Source organism: Calypte anna, chromosome 2 (assembly GCF_003957555.1).
Source record: "Calypte anna isolate BGI_N300 chromosome 2, bCalAnn1_v1.p, whole genome shotgun sequence".
In the NCBI taxonomy this organism is placed as follows: Eukaryota; Metazoa; Chordata; class Aves; order Apodiformes; family Trochilidae; genus Calypte; species Calypte anna.
In genome coordinates, this window is record NC_044245.1 from 117,082,356 (window position 1) to 117,105,964 (window position 23,609).

The 23,609-nt window shown below is 40.0% G+C and overlaps 1 protein-coding gene across 1 annotated transcript in view; it reads right to left on the reverse strand.

The window, feature by feature from the left end:
* ARFGEF1 (ADP ribosylation factor guanine nucleotide exchange factor 1) overlaps positions 1-23,037 on the reverse strand; it is an 87,608-nt gene extending 64,571 nt beyond the window's left edge. Inside the window, exon 1 of the mRNA XM_008501767.2 lies at positions 22,419-23,037. Within this exon, the coding sequence (XP_008499989.1) occupies positions 22,419-22,542 (124 nt within the window). The 5' untranslated portion in view covers positions 22,543-23,037. The remainder of the gene's footprint in view (positions 1-22,418) is intronic.
* Between the last annotated feature and the right edge of the window lie 572 nt (positions 23,038-23,609).

The window sequence follows — 23,609 nt, forward strand, 5'->3', positions numbered from 1 at the left end:
TTTTCAATATCTCTGAGCAGTGCTCACCCAGCACCAAGGCCTCTTCTGCTCTCCCCCCTGCCTCACCAGCAAGTAGGCTGGGGGTGCATGAGAAACTGACAGAGGGCACAGCCAGGAGAGATGGCTCAAAGTGACTAAAGGGATATCCCACACCATATGATGTTGTGTTCAGCAATAAAAACCTGGTAGAGGAGTGGGGAGTTTACTTCCTATTGCTTGGGGGCTGGCTGGCACCAGCTGCCTGGTGGTTAGCTACTGCTTATTTTTGCATCAAGTGTGTTTCATGGTTTTGCTTTACTCTCTTCTTGCCCCTCCACTCCCTCTTCGTTTTGGTTTTCTTATTAGCCCATCTTTACCTCAGCTCAAACTTTTTGCACTTCTACCCTTCTGTTTCTCTGCCCAGCAACAGGCAGTGAATGGCTGCATGGCCCTTAGCTGCTAGCCAGAGGTAAACCACTGCAGCAAGTATCCATCATCTGCTCACTACCCCAATTTTCGTTCACTATTTCAGCATGTCATTTGAACACTTCTCCTTACTCTCTTCAGACTGCTTACAGTTTCTGCTATTAAAAAACAAAACAAAACAAAACAGAACAGTTTCTAGTTTTTTTCTCTTTTTAACACTTAATAACCAGCTAAACTCATTTGCAACTACACTTTACAACTCTCTCTGTAATGACAATTCCTAAGCACTAAAGTCAAAATGGGCCAAGTAGGTCAAGCAGGTGCTGTGGACCTTAACTGCTCTCTTTACTGGTTTAGAACACTGATCAGATGCCAACATAGAACTAATTCACTGTCTGCCCTCCTAATTTGATTCAAAGATGATTTAAACCTTTATTACACTGAAGAGTGTCTCTAATTACCATTCAAAATTTGTTTATGACTGGATTATACCCTTGGGCTTCTATGCCAACAGCTCAAGACAACAAAAACAGATCCTCTCCTCTAGCTTATCTTCAGGTAACATTTCCTTCTGTTTACCTAAGTATGACATAAAATCATGTATATTCTAAGATTCTAAATATTCTAAGATTATATATGGCAGAAGTCAAGAATAACTTTCTGATCAAGTAAGGGATAACTAAATGATTACCTTCAGGAACAATACACAAATACGTCATATACATTACAAAAATCAGATATGCCTGTTCTTTGTGGCAGAGGTGGAAGAAGCTTCTCTTCTATTTAATATTGGAAAACAGCCCTCTCTATGATACCTTCTAGGAGATCTAGAGAAGTATCCTCCCTTCCCTCAAATTCTCATAAACACAGTGACTCTAAGATGAAGAAAAAAAAGCCTACTCCAAGAAAAGCCTGATAGCAGCACTGGGCATTCAGGGGTGTAGATTTTGTTCTTTGTTTTTATCCAGGAAGCTAACAAAAAAAGAAGCAGGTTTGGAAAAAACAGAGACGGGTGCAAGGACACAGCGCACGGAAAGTGTGAATTTCACCTGTCTGCATTCTCCCAGTTCTAGAGTATCATGTGTCTGTCTTCCCCCTCAAAAATCCTGACTCCAGTTCTTAGTATAGACCCTGTTACAGTTTATTTAGACATTTGTTCTTATGACTGCTGTTATTTGCTGGGGTCAACTAACCTTTCATTCTACTTAGTTTCCTTGAATTGCAAAATTACAGCTCACAGAGCTAGGGCACATGGACACAGAAGAGCAAAGCTTCACGCAGCTTTAATAAAGTCATCGCTATGGTCTTCACGTAGCACATAATAGCAAATAACTCTTGCACAAACAAAACAACCTTAGGAGAATATCTGAACGCTTCCACTTGCTTTCCATTCCAATGTATTACACTGCTGCAGCTTCATTTTTACAGGTATTGAAGGAGTACCTAAGGAAGCAAGATTAATTATACTAAATATTTAAGAGTTTGCAACAGCAGTCACACTTTGAGTTTAATAATTCTTGATTAAATACTGTGTAGTTCCTCTTTCTTGTGCTCAACAAAACCCTGAAAGCCTTCTAATCAACTGAAATACTAAGATCTAATCAGCTTAGAAAATTCAAGAGCAGCCTTTGAAGCATGCAGAGAAGTATTTAGGTGTACACACATACAAAGTAAAAAACAAAAAGCAATTAATACAGACTTTGTACAGGTGCGTTGCTTCAAATTTAGATGACATTAATCCTCTAAAGTATGCTAATATAAGAAAGAAATATTACATGTTGCTCCTTTCCACGCTGTGTTTTACAATACGTTAAAGGTCTGCAGGAAATCCTACTGAAGTATTTCTCTACTTTCATACCTGCAATTCAAAGAACAGTAACCCTTATGTTGCTGCTCATGATATAGTATCCTTTGGGAATATGCAGCTCTGATGTAAATACTTGGAAGCTGACCAACCTGTCTCCACTCAGCTTACCTCACTACCTGCTCCTTCAGCTCATTAGGTATGACATTTTCAAAGACAGAATCACTGGCAAATCTTCTCAAAAGCAGAACCTACTCTAGTGGCCTCATTCAGCTTAAAATTAATTCAGAGTAATTCAATCAAATGGGGTTTTATGAGTAGATTTTCTGTAATAAGCTTCCTACTTGATACACCAAGTTGACACTACCATCAAGTTGCTTTGCTGACTACTTGAGAAGAACAGGATGGGTAACATACGTACAGGTCATGGATAGACAAATTGTAGTTATTGTTAGCATTTACAAAAACCCATTCTCTGCTGCAGTAAATCCCTCTGCTTCCTCTCAGTATCACATGAGCCTTCATCCTGTATTAAACCTACTGCAAACTCTCAGCAGTATCCAAACTTTTGTCTTCATCTCCAAAGAACTTTCTTAGATCAAAGTCCAAGAATGGAAATAGACTTTTCATTTACATCTTTAAACTCAATTACAAGAAGCCAATAGCCATGTACATTTATTTTAATCAAGCAGGGCACACCTTTCAAATACTTTGTTCCACTCATTTTTTATACCTTCTCCAACTACATAATACCTTATATGGGTTTCATGCTCCAGGCCTGTGACAGAAGTTGCAGAAAAGGTGCACTAATATATAAGCAATTTAGCTGCTTACCACATACACAGTCACCTATAAAACCTAATTAGGTTATAGAAAGGATCTTGTCCAGAGTTCCAATTTTCCAGTATGCTTCCATTCCAGCTTAGGGTGACCAGTGAAAAAGGTGGTTTCTCTTAATTCTGTCTCTTCATGCCTACTTGTACATTTCTTACACAATCCCCGCAAAAGCACAGTTTAAACAGCTTGATAATTTCAATTTTCATTGGGCCAGTGAGCCGTTTCAACTCACAAGTTGCCACACCTGCTATGTTGTAACTCATTTTAGGAAGGAAGAGCTGGAACAGAACTCCCCATTGCAGTGGATGCCCACACTGGAATAAATATCCTGCAAAACTTTATGAGGTTTACCCACTACGTTTCACAAGCACTGGAACTTTTTGTGATGAAGTAAGTTATGCAAGGCCAAGAATGTTTTTTGATCAGCTAAGGGGGGGAAGCATGAAGCTATATATTCCTCTTTAAATACACAACGTATAGAGTGTTTTCTGACCCTTCTTTCTCATATGTTAAAACCCTGTGAATTGTGTAAATCCTGATTCTAATGGCTACAACTCCAACATACAAAGACAGCAACTGCTATGCAAATAACGAGAAATGTAGCACATTTGGAAAACAGTATAACTTTACTCAGTGTTTTTTTTTATTCTTTTGTATTTTTTGGTGTTTAAAGAAAATAAGCAACATATATCCTATGCAGGCATATGAGTCAAGTACAAGGCAGAACAAAAAGTAAACAACATGAGCCAGAAACGTGCACTCGCAGCCTAGAAAGCCAGCTGTATCCTGGGCTGCACCAAATGATGTGTGGCTAGCAGGTCATGGGAGGTGATTCTCCTGCTCTACTCCACTCTTGTGAGACCCCATCTTGAGTACTGTGTCCAGTTCTGGAGCCCCCAACACGGGAAGAACATGGAACTGTTGGAGTGAGTCCAGAGGAGGGCCATGATGATGAGCAGAGGGCGGGAACACCTTTTCTATGAGGAGAGTCTGAGAGAGGCTGTTCAGCCTGGAGAAGGCTCTGGGGAAACCTTGTAGCTGCCTTCCAGTACCTGAAGCAGGCTACAGGAAAGCTGGGGAGGGACTTTTTACAAGGGTATATAGTGATAGGATGAGGGTTAATGACTTTAAATTGGAAGAGTTTGCAGAGATGCTGTGAATGCCCTCTCCCTTGAAGTGTTCAAGGCCAGGCTGGATGGGGCTTTGAGCAACCTGGCCCAGTGGGAGGTATCCCTGCCCATAAAGGGGATTTGGAACGAGATGATCTTTAATGTCTCTTCCAAGTCAAATCATTCTGTGGTACTCTGCAAGAAAAACTTGGAATGTTGTTCAAGGTATTAAGCAACACAATCCTTTTTGCCACTTACTATGTCTTTTCGTCCTGATTGCCTTACCCATCAATGTTATTCCAGTACAACTGTTAGTGCCCTCCTGTTACAAAGCTGCAAAGGGCCCGTACACCATGAAAAGTATCAAAGTAGCATGGATTAAGAAAAAAGTTGATGTTTTTAACTTAAAGTTTAAAATATATTGTAAAATATGGCTATTATTTTAAACTGGTTTTATCATGTGGATAAGGGTAGGATGGGAAAAAAAAAAAAGCATCAGCCAGGATTACCACTACTGCTGGGGAAATACAGATTATTAATTATAACAGACTGGAATTACAGAAAGAACACAAAATTAAATTCAACAAGGAAACATGAAAACTTGTCAAGGGAGCTTATTTGTTCTTCACTAGAGAGTATGGGAGGACAAAACACTGGAGAAACAAGCAAATTAATGCAGATGGCCTAGAAGAGTCTGATCAAAATATATGCTACAATTATACAGATAAGAATAATATCATTTACAGTAAAAGCAGTCTTACCAACCGAATGCAATGGTATACAGATGAGTATACAAAATGGTGGATGCCAACTATCTGTCATGAAAATATCAACATGCTGGACTAAGAAAAGCACTGCTAGTCTTCAGAGACAAAAAAAAAAAAAAAAAAAAAAGCAGCTTTTCTGCCTCAATAAATTTGTTTTTAATATTCTTGCCAAGAATCACAACTGTCATCTCAGTAACCAATATCAAGGTAAAAGACATTACCAATTATAAATGCAATACAACAGGGATTATGAGCATAATTCTTTAAAGAAGTGAGACTTTAAATTTATAACTGCTCTCATTGCATCTCAGCATCACAAAGCATTCTGTGTAAGAAGTTCCTGGAAGCCCCTGTAACTTCATTAGGAAGAGTGAGAAATCTATTAATTGAACTCGGTTTCAAATTTAAAGGGGGAAAGGAGAAGATAAGCCTTGAGGAACAACAGAATTTAGTAGTTTGAAATAATATCTAACTCTTCTGATTTCTCTAGAATAGTTCATATGATATAACTGTGTCACAGAATCATAGAATAGGCTGGGTTGGAAGGGACCTCAGAGATCATCAAGTCCAACCCTTGAACCACCGTTGCGGTTGCTAGACCATGGCACTGAGTGCCACATCCAGTCTCTTTTTAAATATCTCCAGGGATGGAGAATCTACTACTTCCCTGGGCAGCCCATTCCAATGTCTGATCACCCTCTCTGTAAAGAAACGCTTTCTCATATCTAACCTAAACTTCCCCTGGCACAACCTAAGACCGTGCCCTCTTGTCTTGTTGAAAGTCGTTTGGCAAAAGAGACCAACCCCCACCTAGCTACACCCTCCTTTCAGGTAGTTGTAGAGAGCGATGAGGTCTCCCCTGAGCCGCCTCTTCTTTAGTCTTCTCCCCTGTATTGTTCACATGATTCAGCAGATTAGTTTCTCAGTATAGTCACTGAAGAGAAAAGAGTGGGAAAAATCAGGGCTGATAAGACATTCTCAATAGGATGCGCTGAGGAGAGACTGAGTATACCCAGTTCTCTCCATGGATTTTCTCAAATATTCACTAGTTCCTTTAAATGAGTACCTGCTTCAGTCAGCAGAACCGTATCTTGTACTGCATCTAAGAATGCGACTGCAGAAGCTCTCTGAGTGTGTTGGGTTCCTCAAAGCCACAAGGAAACCAGTAGCGCTGTTGTTTAAGATTGTGACACACGTTTGCCTAGTTCTAGAGATGTTGAATCATCTCACTGAGTTGCCATCCCTGGATGTGTTTAAGGGTTGTTTAGCTGTGGTGTTGGGGGATATGGTTTAGAGAACTTTGTAGAGTCGAGATGATGGTTGGACTCGATGATCCCAAGGGTCTTTGACAACATGACAGATTCTGGGATTCTATAATCAGTAACTCTTAATTTGCCACAGCAGCTTGATATGCCACCCTCTGAAATTCAGAGGTCAAAAGCCACCTCAGTTCTTTAGTTGAAACATTTAAGAAGTTAACTTGGATGTAGGTCATTGTATTTTCCCCTCTGAACACTGAATATAGTATAGCTACTTCAGATTCATAGTGTAGTATGTAGTATTCATAGTAAATATTTATAACTATGTATCTCTCAAAAATGTTCATTTTATATATCCATATCTCTCTGTATATATGCACACACACAAAATCTCCATATACCACCTGATTTTTACTCCCTAGTTCTATCTAGACTGTAACTTGCAGAGGAAGTTTTAACTAAGCAGAACACAGGCAACACCACAAACATTTAACTAATAGTTTGAATCAGAAGACAGGTCATGACTGAAACTCCAGTCAGAATACTAATATATTTCCAGCTTCTACCACTGTTTCAGATATCCTGATAAATTCTTCATAAAAACCACTCCTATCTCCTCAAACACAACATAGTTGTTTCTTTTTTATTGTGAAAAGTTAAAATTGTAATTCATGAATACAGGCAAATAAAATCTATTATGTATGATATTTCTGGTGGAAACTATCAGGTATGAAAGAAGTGTAGCATAATTTCTTACAAAAAGAAGGCAAGCTTGTGGTAATGCACCTTGTGTCTCTTCATGTCAAGCTGGGTTTCCCCCCTGCTCCCACCTTAACACAGTAGGCTAGCTTCCCTCATTTTTAAGATCAGAAACTCAGGCATATCCTTCATTCTCTGCTTGGAAAAGTACAAGTTTGTGCCAAAATAACAAAGATGCTAGCGGCAGATACGTATTTTGCAGACTCAAAATTACATTTGAAATAAGGAAGCATTTTCTATCAAATAACTTCCATCTGTCTGAAATACATATCTGAAATTAAATAGATCCAGAACAAAGCCTTGCAATCTGAAAGGACACAATGAACTTCTCTCTGAAGACCTTCTTTAAGTTTGACCTTTAAGTTCAGTGCAAGCAAATATGAGCAGCCTGATGCAAAAAACCCAAGACTTGGTAGTAGGAAATTAGCTCACCCACCTACAATATCATTGTTGAATTTTTCAAGGATATCCAGCCCTGTAAATGATAAATTTCTGCACAACCTGATGTAGTGCTATTTATTACCCTGGGTAACATCTATACAAGGAACAGGCTGCACAGAGAAATAGCAGAGTCTCCCTCACTGGAATTACACTACTGCTTGACAGGGCTCTCAACCTAATTTAAGGCCCTGCTTTCAACAGATAACCTCCAAAGGTCCCATGCAATCTGGACTTCTCTATGACTTTACACATTTCCAAAAGACTTCTGTTACACAAGAACATCTCTACTTGCCATGAGTAAAGCCTCTCAAGTATCTGGGCAAGTCTTCAAATCCGATTAACATTTTTAATTGTTTTGTATTGACAGCTGAAAAGCCACTGCAAACATTCAACAGAACGTATATCAAGAAGGAAAAAAAAGGTGCATTCGAGGTAGGATTCAGTTTGGTAGACAAGATGTTCGAACCTGTTTCCAGGCTTGTTATCTGCCTGTAAGTCCAACTCCTCAATGCCATCAACACCTGAGGAGGCTGTACAGCCCAGATAACCCCCACTTACTCCATTAACAAAAGACATGACAAAGCATCTGCATGTTAGCTCTAAGGATTTTGCTACCTTCAAAGTGTTCTCAATCCAATATTACTACTTTTTAACTAAAAAAAATTTTTAACTATAAAAAAATGAGTCTTTTCATGACTACTATGAAGCTGAATTTTAGCATATTTTACCATATATTTGAGCATGAAATGATGAGGATGCTCACTGTAGAGAACAGCTTTTCAGCTGCTACTTCAACCAATTCCTGAGTAGTGCTGGAGAAGAACTCAAGAGCTGCTCAATACACCTTAATTGAATATTATCTGTCAACACAGTTGATTTACTTACCTAACATGACAACTTTCTGTAAAGTACAGCCAATTAAACATTTCTACATACATAATTAATGCTATGGAATTAAGCCTCCTTCAAAGGTTACCCCTTCTAATTCCTGGATTGTTAAGACAGTATCCCTCATTTTAAAAATACTGCTTTTTCAACTGACCAGTTTTAAAGACTTCTGGCATTCATATATATGCAAGCACTCATTTGTTTTTGACAGTTGCCTACTGATTAAACTACTTCTTGAGATTTCTCTGTTATTTTCTACTCGTTTGCTCTCTTGTTTGGATGGTGACAACTGAAGATGGTTTTAATAATGCTTTTTATTTATTCTGGCAAGGAGATGCTGCAGATAAGACCAACATGTTCCACAGTCTTGTTCCCAAACAATCTTTCAGTATGAACAAAAGCTACGCATCCACTTTCTCAAACACTTCAAACACTTTCTTCAAACACTCTTTGCTTTTTCTTAGAAGTTTTTTTCAAGAATGAGCATGTGTGCATAGTAATGATGACACATCTTTATTCTTTTAAAAGTATAACCATCTACTACAATTACATGCATTGAAGTCACTCAAGTTTCAAATGTAAGACAAGCCATTATATCCCTGCTCTCCCCTCCATGAGCACAAACACACAATGTATTAAACAAGTGTGACACATACAAAACAGGTTCATGAAATAAAAGAAATCCTGGGATATAAGATTGATTATTCTAAGCCAGACATTTGAGTATATTTATCTCAAAGTAGGTGTTTATTTTAACTGCCAGAATTTACTTATTTTTAAAATAAAATCCAGAGCTAAAATGGATCCAACTATGTATGTAGCAACTCTTCCCATGCCCTGCAAGGAGCCTTCATGCATTATCATTCTGATGACCTGGGCAATCACTTGCTATAAAATTTTCCATGTCTATGAGGTAGTTTAATATACTTTTCTGCTAAGCAACAAGTACTGTGCATTGTCAAAGACTAGATACAACCAAGGACACTAACCTCTTGTGCAGAGTAAAGTTATAAGAAGAACTAGAATCAAATTAAAAGATCTCTTTGTAATACGGGAAAATCTATGTTATATTTTTAACCTCTATCCTTGTGGGTAGATATCTCACTGTGATTTATTGTCCTTTTGGAAACTGGTAGTTTAAAAGGTAATTTAGAAGCTGGAAATTACTAAGCTAGATTTCAGAATTAAATACAAGTTCCTTCTAAATTCAAGCTCCCTTGAGAAATTGCCAAAAGATTTCCATATTCTCATTAAGTAGACCGCTCACTACAGTAACTTCAAAAGTAATCTGAAAACAGGGATGAAAAAACAAGAGGCAAAATACATGACACTGCAAATCTCATTTCAAGCACTAAAACCTTAAAGGCCACATGTAAGTATATACATCTATTATACTACTGGTAACCTTGTAACTAAAAAACACATAATGCCACTTCCCTTTTGGTGTAGCTCAGGATCATAAGCGATTGAGCACCTTTTCCAGATACGAGAAAATAGCCAGGAGACTACAATTTTATGATTGTGTGTCAAATTTACCAAGCTACATTTGACATTGGAAAGAAAAATATTAGTAATAAGCATGGACTTAAGTTTATTTTTATGCCTGTAATATGCCCCTAAAAAGTTTACAACCCTATCAACTTTGTAATTTTCACTCAATTTTGTATTCAAAATAGAAACCTGGACCTTTAAATCAGGAGTTCTGATGCAACATTTTCCCAATGAAGCTTTCAGAGTGATCACACTGTTACTGAAGTCCTGATTTCTTAGATTCTGATATAGGAAACAGCTCAGACTAAGATGTGTCTGAATGCACAAAAGTAGAAACATGAGTATTACAGTACTCTGAAAGCTCCAGAACTTCAGAATGTTAATACAATGAAACCATTATTCTCCATCTCCTATCTTTTATTTATATCCAAAAGAAATATTTTTGAAAGTTCAGACTGCTTGCATTAAGACTCATATGACAACTACTCCCTTCTCTCAAATGTTCAAAGACAAGTGGAAGATTACTTAAAAAGGTCACCACTACACAATACTGTTAACTCCACCCACGTTGTATGATATTTGATAAAGTGCTTCCTCTACCACTGCTTACCAAAGCTGTGAAGAACATGACAATGAAAGTATTTAGTTCAGTACTTATGGAATCCATGAGTTCATAATGAATTATTATGAAAAAAATGGCATCAACTACACCAGTGGTTTACATATACATACACACAAACACACTTTTTATTTATGAGTAATCACACATCATACTGCACTGAGATTGTGCCTCTCCTTGTTCTTTCAGAACATTGCAGGACACATAAGTAAATAAAAGCTGTTGTAAACCACATTAGGCAGTAAAAAAAATTTAAAATCACTTTTTCTAGTATAAAAGGATACTTGGTCTTTCTATTTGGTGATACCAAAATAATGGCTGTTTCTTTCTATTTCAGAAACCAGCACATAATACTGTGGCTATTTCTAAGCAATCTATTTGTGATCAAAAGCAAACATCTTCCACCACAAGCTAGTGCTCATCAGGCATCTATTCGATCACATCTAATACATTTCATCTGTGCTATGGAAGGCATTATTATTATTATTATTATTATTGTTGTTGTTGTTATTAAGTCACTGGTATATAAAACTATTTCAGCCATTTCTGCCGCTACAGAGTTTGAAATCTTTTGCATAAGTCAGTTATGAATCATCTGTGCAAGGACCGATACAGGTCAAAGCTGCACACAAAAATAAACCACTTAAGTTAAATATTTCCTTTAAGTTTTATATATATTGGCAATATATAGCAGAATATCTAACTCTGTTTTACAAGGTCCTCAAAATTACACTTTATTGTTCTTTAAAAAAAGAAACTCAGATCCCTTTACTTTCCTTGTGAGAGTATTTCATCCTTACCCATCTCTCTCTCTGGTCCAGTTTCAGAGAGCAACTTGGCAGGGGGAAAAGGGGATTTCTGGTCTGGAGCAGGTTGTGAGGAATGTTACTAAAGTGAACTCCTACACAGAAGCAAAAAATAAACTATCACTCAAAGGGTAGATGTAAGAAACATTTGAATACCATGTCACCTGCCTCAAGTTGATTATTTAAAGGCCTGTACAGCAACCAAGCAGGCAGACACCAGCTTCTGCTTTCATGAGAAAAGGCCATGATCAAGGAAAGAATGGCCAAAGAGCTGATTTATCTTCAATGTAAAAGACTGCTGATAATTTGAACATAGAATTTTGTTTTGAGCTTTATAATACAATGGAGGATTAGGGGATGGAGGTCAAACTTAGCTTCTTTTCCTTTATCTAGGCTCCTTCAAACATCACTAGTAACCACAGTCTGTTTTCCCCACAGTGTTAGAGACTGTTTTATAGGAAAAAATACTTCTCTTTACAGCAGAATTTGTAAGCATTCAAGATCTATTTATATGCGTAATTATGCACACATAATCACACAAAATAAAGGATCATGTCTTAGAAGCATAAAGCATCCAAGTGTCCCATTTCATCGCAGGTGAAGAAAATTTAAATCATAGCTCTCAGGGACTCTAGGCAGTTATCCAGCTTTCAAACTTCCATGCAAATATATCTGCACTATTCTAGCAGTTTTACTTAAAGCAGTTATAAAGCTCGGTTTACACTTCAGCATAATGAACACAGAGGTTAAGTTATTCCTATCCACTTTCTCATAAAATGCAGAAGATCCAGCATAGCATTCTTGCAGACACCACAGTCCACTAGCCAAATGAAGCAAGTCAAGTTAAGAATTTGCATTTTCCAGCTTTCTTGAGTTGTAGACAAAACCTGTGATTTTATGCAATAGTACCACCCAGCCCTTTATACACACTGCTATAACCTGCACGGTTACTTGCTAGGCACGCACAGCTCTGTTACGTTTTACACACAACAGAACCGCACCTTTGCAAAAAACTTCTCCACGTGAAAGACCATTCCTGTTAGTTTATTCTTATTATCTTGCCCAAGAAGTGCAGTTCTGTGCAAGTATATCTGTGTTAATTTATAGCACGGTTTTAAAACTAAAGTATGATGGGAAGCTACCAAAGAAATCAAACCCATGCCATACTACTTGTATTTCATTTACAGGTTTGAAATTTTTTAACTGTACCTCATACTGTTCAACTGGACAGCAGAGCCCTGTAGCCTAAAATACTATTTAACATCTTTAGTACATCTCAACATTTTTCTCTCTCAAATTACAAGTCTAAAAATATGTTCTCCCCAGCTTCTCTCAAATGGCAAAGCTGCACACTGCAATGTTAATGCATATTGGTCATTCAGATATTCCTGACAAGTAACTGCAATGCAAACTGACACTAAGGAGTCCCACACTTACGTCAACTAAAAACATGCAGCAGTAAAACACCCCTTTGCCCAGCTCTGGATAAAATCTCTTGACATGAAATATTTATAAACCTAATTACACATTTATTTCTAAATGAAAAGAAGGAGTAACCTTATAAAATCTGTTACAATTACTAGAACAGCAAGTGCTGAAGACAGTTTAGAATTTGTATTATTAATGGATCATCTTTTTAAAACCTATCTACCTCTGTGTTTAAGAGCAGGAAAAAAGAGGGTTTGAATAAAATAATTTATGTCAAGATAATTTTCAATTATCTTAAAAATTTCTTTTTTCCCTGACACAAGAAAACACGGGATGAAAATAAGATTGAAGAGCAGACATTACTTACTTGAGCAAAAACAAGTATTAAACAGCATCAATAACCATGTAATCTTGTATCACATGGTACACGGAGTACCAAAAATGCTGGAGGGGAAAAACAGAACATTCTGCACGGAAAACAATTATAAAACCAAACAAAAAACTCTCAGCAATCATGCCCTAAATGTCTTAATAAAAGAGTCTCTTGTTTTTGGTAAAATTTAGTTGAGCTGTTGGAGCGTGTATACAGTTCTAGAACAAAAAGCTGAGATAAGAGACAAAAAAACCCACAACACCCAAGCATGATAAAACAGCTAGTTAGATAATACAATTAGAATAAAACCTGTTTAGCAGAAAAATTAAATAATACTAGAACAGAGCAAGAACAGCATGCCCACAGAACAACAGAATCTGAACTGGTGAAACAGGAGGCCCTGCAAGTTTATCAAATAAGACAAGGCTACTGTTCACTACTTCAGTCAAGCCTAACTCTGCTTTTCAGGACCGGGTTTGTATTTTTATTTTAAAATCTACCTGAGGTACTACTGAAAAATTCTTGGCTTAGTGCTTAAAAGCACACTTGAATTCCCATAAAATCAAGAATGACTTTATTTAAAAAAATGGGATTTCCAAAACAGAATCACCCCTTTTGCAGTTTAAGCTACTCCTGTGACTGCCTTTTACATACTCCTAAAAGCACACCCGAATTTAAGACATGTCTGAAACAATACTTTGCTTTAAACATTTTTTAGAAAAGAATTTATGATATGGAGATTTGCAACATCAGAGAATAAAACCAAGCCACACCTTTTTCCTACCTGTGTCTAAATAGAAACAACAGACTTAATCTTGATTCTTGTGCTATTTTTTCATAGTCTAATTTGTACAGCTCTTCAAGCACACCTGACTAATACTAAAGCCCTTACTCCTAAAGCTGTATCAGGTAGAGAGTTGGTATAACTCTGTACTCTTTACAGCCTGCAGAAGAAGGACTTGCAGGTGTTGGTTGCTAAGTAAGGTGTTGGATGATGTACACTCACAGCCCAGAAAGCCAGCCATGTCCTAGGCTGTCCTAGACAGAAGAATCATGGCCAGCAAGACACACAACAAGGAAGGTTGAAGAGTTTGGAAGAAATTACAAGGGGTAGCTGAGGTCACCTGGAGTGTTCAATTTGGAGAAAAGGAGGCTTAGGGGTGACCTCTTTGCAGTCTATGGCTTCCTCAAGAGGGGAAGAGATGGGGCTGGCACTTAAGTTCTGCACTCCTGTGACTGAAGACAGGAAATGGTAGGAAGCTGAAACAGGGGAGGTTTAAGTTTGGTATCAGGAAAAGGTTTTTTACCCAGAGGGAAGCTGAACAATGGGACAGGCTACCAGGGAAGTGGTCACAGCACCAAGCCTGCCTGAGTTCAAGACACATTTGGATGATGCTCTCAGGCACATAGTGAGATCCTGGGGGTGCCCTAATAGGGACAGGAGCTGGACTTGATGATCCTGATGGGTCCCTTCCAACACAGCATATTCTATGATTCTATGACAAGGGAGGTGACTCTGCCTCTCTACTCCACTTCTCATGAGACTTTACTACCGTGTCTAGTTCATGAGATCCGAACACAGGAAGGACAAGGAACTCTTGGAGCAAATCCAAAGGAGGGCCCACAAATATGATCAGAGGGCTGGAGCACCTCTCTTAGGAAGACAGGCTGGGAGAACTGGGCTTGTTCAGCCTAGAGAAGAGAAGGCTCCTAAAAGGCCCTCCAGTACCTTAAAAAAGGGCCTACAGGAAAACTTGGGGAGGGACTTCACACAAGGTCATGTACTGATAGGACAAGGAAAAACAGTTTTAAAATGAAAGAGGGTGGATGCAGATTGGGTATTAGGAATAAATTCTTTACTGTGAGCATGGTGAGACACTGGCACAGGTTGCCCAGAGAAATTGTGGCTGACCCCTCCCTGAAAATGTTCAAGGCCAGGTTGGATGAGGCCTTGAGCAACCTGGCCTAGTGGGAGGTGTCCCTGCCCATGCAGAGGGTTGGAACTGGGTCATCTTTAAAGTCCCTTGCAACCCAAACCATTGTACGGCCTCCACATTTCCTATCCAAAATTCCAAGCTGCTCTTGACTGAAGTCATACTAAGAGCTCAGATTCCTCAAAACTTTTAGTTACTTTAAAAATTCCTGCTTCCCAACTCAACCCCTATCATCTTATACATCCACACTGAAAACTAAAATACAAAACTTGAAATCAAAGAAAACCAAAATGAAGCCCAGAACCCTCCAAAGAAACCAAAGGAAAATCCCCAACACCAAGAAGAATGCCTAAAAGCTGAAAGCAGCAATATGAAAAATGGGGAGAAAAGTTAACAAAATTTGTCAATATTTATCAATTCAAATGAAATTTTATCAAGCCTTTTCCTGCCCTTTAGTCAGTTTTTACTTCCAATCACATAGAATGAAGAACTGAAGAGCACAGGAGTTAGAGAAGGCTAAAATGTGGGGGAAACATAATCCATATCAAAACTGCTAGAGGACTATTCTTTCAAGAATCTTTCTAAAATCCTTGCAGAGTGCTATTTTTGTTCTCACATCAGCTATCAACTAACTACTCCACTACCTTGGCCTGGGATCAACATTAGGCCAATACAGTAATAGTTACCTAGGTCATTCTATTCATCATTTTAACAGTGTTGGCACAGTAGTAGATGTCTTCCAGTCTTCTGGAATTTCCTCAGTGTCCCAAGATTGATTAGAAATCAATAAAAGAGTTCTGCCAGGAGTTTCAAACTCTGGGACCTGACAGACCTATTTATAGTAGCTCTTTTACATTTATACTCAAAATGAGAAGTATCAAGTTTCACCTAGCTTATTCCTCAAAGCATTTTTTATTTAACACTTCCCTTCCTCTAAGTTAGCTATAAAATGTATATGCTGTAGGGTGGATTTATTTATTTAAGTTCTGACACTAGGCGTTTTTCACAGAAACAGAACGTAAGCATTTGTTCAAATGTCTTCTTACAATATCCTCTTTCTATAAAATCCCATAGAAGTATTTTATGTTTTCCCTGGTTGTTTAGAGACTTTCCGTATGTATGTGATTTTTCTTAAAGCTTTGAGTTGCCCAACAGTAGCCTATAATTTCTTCTATTACTAACTCATGACTACGACTAGGACATGTTACTAACTGCCAGCTAATCACAGAATACTTCTCTCTATTCACCTGACCCGATCAGTTAGATCACATTTTTTGTTTTCAGACACACACAGGAGTTTTAGAACCTGTAACAGATAACAAACTTACTTGATTCTATTTCCTTGACAGCTCCCTCCTTCCTCCAGATCTGCAGTTACGATTCCCAAGTCACTTCAATTGCTGATGCTCCCCAGACAGTAGCTGTCTTTCCCAGATGTAAATATTTTATTCCAGCAAACCACCAATTTACACATCACACAGGAAAACTCTCTGACTTGATGGGGAAAACACAAAACTCCCTTTCCCCTGCCTGCTCAAGTCAGATTCACCAATCTACTGCTGGCTGTTGCAGAACTAAATGACTCATGTACGAATTTGCTGGCCTTACTTCCCAGGCTTCTGGCAACATTTGTTTGAAGTACTAACTAATCAGCAACTTGATAAAAATATCAATATCACTGAAAACTACAAAACTGGTAGGCAAGTGCCCCAGAAGAGGACAAGGCTTCTTCATCTATAAGGAAGAGACTGACTAGAAGACCAGTGGCTGATGTTTCCCTCCCTCTGAACACCCATGTGACAACCCTCCCTGACAACTGAACAAGTTAGTATATTTAAAAATCCATTACCAAAACAGTAGTTTCATACCAATTATGCTCTGAGAGAGTCCAGAAAAGGTCTGGAATGTACACCTGACACCAATGGCAAACACCCCCCACAAACAAACAAAAAACCCTCAAAAATAAACGAACAGTAATTAACTGAAAACAAGAACCACAAGGAAAAAAAAAAAGATTACTATTACAGGAATAATATACTGGAAAAGGGTACAGAAAAAAAGATAACTAGAACAAAAGACCACAAACCAGTGAAGATATTTAATGATAAATAGATGCACTCTGGTCACAAGGCAGAAACTTTTCATTTTAAGCTTCAACACTTCAATTAATCCTCTAACATACAAAGTAGAACAGAGACATTTGAAAGTTGCCCTGTGTAACAACCATGTTATAAAAGATCTTGAAAATCGATGTTAAAACATTCAAAATATATGAAAATAACATTATTTTTTGACCTCCCAAGACAAAAAGCATTTGATACTCATTCTCCATTAATGCTTTTCCAACCCAAATAAAACCTACCCTATTTTCTACAAAAATGTTTTTATGAGCACCCTGCCAAACATTGTCTTTCTCAAGGGAGATTAAAGCTCCTCAGTGTTGCCATTCTACACAACCAAGAACTGATTACATTTCAAACAATAAAAATTCCCCCTTCACACAACTTCTCCTAAATTAGCCCCATAAATTCAATATATTTTTCACTTTATACCTCAAATGCCCAAAGCAACCTGACAAGCCACTTATGAGGCCAACCAAACCTTACTGTAACCAAGCTAAGTTTTAAATATTTGCAAAAGTAGGTAAGCTTTTAAGAGCACTGAAATCCTGGTAGGTATAGTCCAAATTTAACAAAGCAAACAAGACGAGGGATCTGCAGCTGCAACATTTATGCTTGGGGGGTTTCTTTGTTGGTTTTTTGTGTTTTGTTTGTTTTTTTTTAACACATTAATTTTAAAGTAAGCAAGGAGAATAGAGATTTTTTTGCTAGAACAAAGATGTATCTGAAGAACAATTAAAACCAGAAGATAAATTCTGTAGGGACAACGATGACTTGTATACAGTGAAAATAAATGCCTATATCACATACAGACAACAGACAATGGTACAATATTGATCTCTTTGCATTCATCATAGAAGACTCTAAAAATTCTAGACTTTCACTTCTAATAAAGAACAACTGATTCAGATGATAATGGAAGGTAGTCTACTGACAACAGCATTATCCAAAACACAAGCTGAAATTTAGCTAGCCCCACTCTTCTCCAATAAAACTAATTCCAGAGAGGTAACAAAATAATGGTCTTAAAAATGCATTTTTAACTGTTTGTGCTAGTGAAGGTTTTTCTAACCAATGCATCCAACATTTGCAGTATGTACATGCATTGCTGTACTGACTGCTGACTTAGCTTACTTTGATAAAAGAGCATTATTATCTACATACATAAAGGACATGAGAACATGAAACTAGAAAGAACATAAAGGTAGAGAGAAAAAATTATGCCAGTGACACTTTCCCAGGCTGTTTACAAATCATCATAGGTAAAGATAGAGATGAATCTTCCCACTTCTGGGGCAAGTCCTGCTCCTAGTGCAACCTGTTTTCAGAAAAAATCTCAGTGCTTAATGATACCCTGCTGCTTCACCGTCCTAAACACATGGATGCAATGGCAGCACAAACTGAACTGAGCTGTCACTCTCACACTGCATTAGACCTACATCATCCAGCATGATCTTTTCATGACAGACTAAATAATCCAAGGAGCACTGAAGAACCTTTCAAAACTGAGTTTCAGCCCCCTTCAACAGGTACTTCCAGACCTCCAAGCAGCACATGCACTCTTCACTTTAAATCAGTATGTGCTAGGTACACATCCGTATCATTCTGCATTATTTGCAGTCTAGAATTCTAAAGAAGAGTTGCTTGACTCCTGGCACACAGTAGAACTTGCAGCCTTTACACAAGCAGGGAATCCAGGTTTGCTCAGCTTGAAGCTACTTGGAACTACCTTCCCAAGCAGACAAATCCACACCCTGAATTCTGATGAAAAGCACTAACAGTTCTTCAGTCTATAAAAGACTTCATATTAAACTGAGAAATTTTTTTCTTCCCCAGACTTTTATAGGCCATACATAATGCAGTACATTTACTGTAAAGTTTCATATAATGTAATATAGCTGAAAAACAATATTGAAACAGCAGTGCAGGGAACAGACTGGGAAGAAACCCTTTAAATCTAATCTTGCTGTCAGCTTGCTGCCTGATGCTCTCCATAAGCAAACAATTTTAAAGATAAACTCATTCTTTACCTATATTAAGAGTAGCTGTTATGCAAGTAAAATTAGCTGTATTTCATTAGGTGACTATTCTTTACATACAGATAAGGTCTTTCAGAAAAGACAATGCTACATGAAAAAATATATCAAATTTGAAGTAAATTATACTGTATTAATCCAGACAGAACCTGGTGAATCATTAGATATAGGATGCAAGTACCAGGCTTAATTTCATCAGTGCTAAAAATCTGAAGAACATCTATAATTCAAATTGCAATATTTAGTTCATGTTTTGCTATCTTCTAATGGTCCAGAAAAAAAAGGAAGGACCCCGTGTTAAAAAAGAAGGACCCCACGTTAACACGTGTTCAGAGGCCAGAATGCCACAGGAACATACACCAGGAATGCTGTGAGTTTTTCTTCCTCAGAATTCACAAATCAAAAAAATAAATAGATAAAGTGTAATCTTAATGGCATACACAGATTAAAATGACAAAAGGGTGTTCCTAAAGATTCTTAAAGTACTGCTTGTCTAACTCAATCTAATAAACAGAGTTTTCATCTGCCTGCTATATGGGAATACCATATTTCTGATCACTGCTCATTTGTTTTGGAAATACAATTCATACCAACAACATAAAACAGTGTAAATACTGGATTGAGAAAAAAATAAAACAAAACTCAAAACATCTCAAAAAAACCCAGCCCAAGAGCCCACCAAAAATCTGGATTAGTAACAACTACTCGTTAAAGTATTCACTGTACTAACAGTAAACAACATTTTTCTACAGTAATGCAGTTGGGAAAGAAGATGTTTATGTCAGTTTTGTATTACATCAGATAATTTCAGTGAAGACTAATCAATTAAATATTCAGATGGAAAATAACATGATGCTGATTTGAGGATGTAATTACTGCCCTGGTTTTTAAAAACTACCTTTTATATAATAACCATTTTTAAAAATTCAATAAAAATTTAAAGTTGGGCTTTGTAAGAGATAAATCCAAACTGAACTTAACTCTAAATTCCTATTTTTCCAATACTCTATCTTTAATGTTGTTGCCTACTATATATTTATTCCTTGCTTAAGGTGGGAAAGCAGCATTCAGTTGGAGAATACTCTCCAACAGATGAAGAGCTATATGAAGACAGCACAACATTTGCATTGTATTTCCAATTCTACTATGAAAATCACATTTCAGCTTTAACATCCAGTTTCCCTACATGTGAAATAACTGGGACATTTACTTTTCTCTAAAAAGCTTTCTACTGTTAGACATGAGCACTACTCCATTCAAGTTACATATTGCCACTTTTGAATTAAGATTCTAATCACACAAAAAACCAGACAACAAACCATACTATTTTTACAGTCATCAAGTATATTTCATTGTGCCTCAGTCTAAAAAAAACTAAGTATCTCAGTAAGAAATTTCTATGGTAATTCACCTCACATCTTATATTTTTCAAGTTCATGAAGCCCTTTTATATGCATTAGCTAAAGCCACCACCTTGTATTTCTTTTTTCATGCTTTGCTGCCTTTTATACCAACACAACACCTCATTTTCCTATTTAAACCCCAATCAAGCAATCAGATCCACAGGAGAAGGTTTCAGTGAAGCTGCAGCACAGAAATCACAGAGATGTGTGCTTGCACAAATCAGATTACAAGATAAAAAAATGCAGAATGTACAGTCTATAGAGGGCTTGCTTTATCATCTGTGTAATACAACAGATCATGCTTGGAGGGATCTGGATGATACTTGAGACAGATCAAGCTACATGAATACCAGTGTTTAATGCTATGGATGACATACAGGAGGGAAATAAAATTCAGTTTAATAAGAAAACATTATTCTGCTTTATTTCTACGTTGAATATGCAGCCTAAATCAATTGAAAGACCAAAACGATAACATTTTAATCCCACCTGCCTAAGTGGTAAATTATTGTTAATAATTCTAGTGATAAATGAGAAATGTAAGAAAAACCTCTTTCCAATGTATTTGAATTATTAACAGATAAAAGGTAGAACTACAGTCATTTCTCCTCCATTTGTCAGTCTTTCACAGATAAAGAATTATTTTTTTTTAAAAAGTATCATAAAAGGAAGAGAATGACAAAAGAATAGTGAGCTTGAAATTGCTTGTATTCATTTTTAAAACAAGCAACAGATCCATATTATGTCTTCAAACAAATCCATTTAAACAGACATTATTACAGCACAAAATCGAGATAAATATCTGCAAAACCAGAAACAATTACACAAGAATGGGTGGGACATAATCCATTTATGTGATATTTTAATAAAGCAGGTCTTTCTCCAGAAGTCTTTCAGTAAATAACGTCAATATTTTGCCACAGAGGTTCAAACCCTGCCTGTACTCATAACGCCAAAAATTTTAAAGCCCAAGTTCTCCTTTTATCCTGCCAGTTATTGAACGTGTACGTATGCTTTGTACTGTCCACCCCCGGTACTTCCGTCACGCCTCTAGAGGAGGTGGTGTTGACACAGCTGCACTACAAACCCAACACCCCTCTTCAGCCCGAAGCAGACAAACATCCCCGCATCTTCCGTGGCAGCACCAGCTCTGCCATGCGTGAAGGAAGTCCCTTTCCCCATCAGCTGTCTCTCCGCCAGTAACGACGCGGCTGAGGCTCTCCCTCGCACATCTCCTGGACCTCCCTCTCTCTAGCCTTCCTCCTCCCTAGACGACAGTGTCCCGACTCCGAAGGGCCACCTGCTCCAGACGTGGCCTGTTCTCATTGTCTCTCGTTTTTCCACCCCCTCGCTTCCTCCTTTACCGCTGCCTGTCACCTGCTCCCTCCCCGCCGGCCGTCTGCTTCCAGGTCAGCTCAGCTCAGCGCCTCCGTCTCTCTGCCTATTCATCCTGTGAGCAGGGAGGAGGAGGAGAGCCCCCCGGACGCCGCAGCGCCCTCAGCCTCACCCGCCAGTGTCAGCCAAGGGGCAATGCGCGGTGTGGCCGCTTTGGGCAAGGGGCGAAGCTCTCCCCTCCAGCCCTGGAGGCACGCACACTGACACAGGGCTTCGCAGGAAGGCGACGACAGGCCTCGGCCTCTCTGACCACGCACCCCGGGTCTCACACAGCTACCCGGATCTGCCACCTCGATCCCCAAAACCTGTGCCACAGTTCAGCCCGCAGCCCCTCCTGCCCCAGCCCTTCCCCTCTGCCCCAGCCCCCTCCGCCTCATCTCCCCAGAGAAGCTTCAAAGCGCCTCTTCTCCCTTCTTCCCTCCCCCGCAACACAAAACGCACACCAAGCCATGGGGGAAGGGGAGGTCTGAAGCGCACCCTGAATCCCGACCGCCCCACTGCAGTCCCCGCCGGCCGCTTCTTCCCGCCCCGAGCTGCGCCTCACCTAGTGCCACCTCGCAGGCTTTGCGCAGCTGGGAGTGATGCGCCTTCTTCACCTCCTTGTCGGCCAGGATCTTCTCCAGGGCCCGGGTCAGAAACATGTTTTTCGTCTTCTTCCCTTCATACATGGGCGCGATGGTGCCGGGAAAGGAGGAGGGGTTGGGTGGGGAAAGGAGAGCGGGGCACCGGCCGTTCCCGCAGGGGGAGGGCTGCCAAGGGCCGGGGCAGGCGGCGAGGCCGCGGGGCCGGGCCGAGGCAGGCGGGGGGGAAGGGCTCCCTCACAGGGAGGGCCGCGGCGTCCCGACGCCCGCTCTAAGGCTCCCCCAGAGGGGAGGCTGGGGTGGGCCCGGGCGGCGGCGACAGCGACAGCCAACCTCGCGGCTGAGGGAGGACGAAGCCTTCTCCTTCCTTCTCTTTTCCCCCCCCTCCCCGCCCCCGCTGCGGGTGTGCGCGGACGGCGCCCGCGACGCGGTCAGTCCCCGAGCCGCCCCCGGCCCGCACCCGCCTCCATTAGCAGCGGCAGCGGCGGCGGCGGCAGCAGCAACAGCAACAACCTGCCCTCGCCATGTTGGAAGGAAGCGACGTCAGGGCCGCGGGCGCACCGCTGCGAAGCGAGAGGAAGCGGCGGCCGTTCCCTAGCCGGGCGGGCGGGCGGGCGGGCGGAGAGGGGTGGGCTCGCCGTCTGCCCGCCCCGTGGCTGAGATACAGGTGGAGCTGACCCGCGACAGGCAGCGTAGGGGGAGGTATGGAGGTAGCCGCTGCCACCTGGGAGCTAGCAGGGCAGGAGGAGGGGCAGGGCAGGGCTTCCCTTCCGGGACACCAGTGCTAGGAAGGGGAGGAAGGTTCTCCCGGGAAACGCCACCTGCCCCTAAAAGGGGTGGGACGCTCTGCCGAGGGTAGGGCTCCCTCGGTTGGAGCTCTGTCCATCCCCCGGCCGCCGCCTCCCCCGAGAAGCCCCCGGGCCATAGACTCACGGGCGGAGCAAGCGGAGAGGTGCTCCACGGTGCTGAGGGAGGAAGAAGCGCATTAGGGTGCAGGATGTGACCGGGCTTGTCTTGTCCCTTAGCGGGGAACCTAGGAGAGCGGTGCCCGCCCCGGGGGCCGATCCCTCTGCCCCTCCGGTTCGTAGGACATGGCCTCCACCGGGCTGAGGAGAGGTCGGCCCGGCCTCTGCAGGCGCCTGCCCTCATCCCAG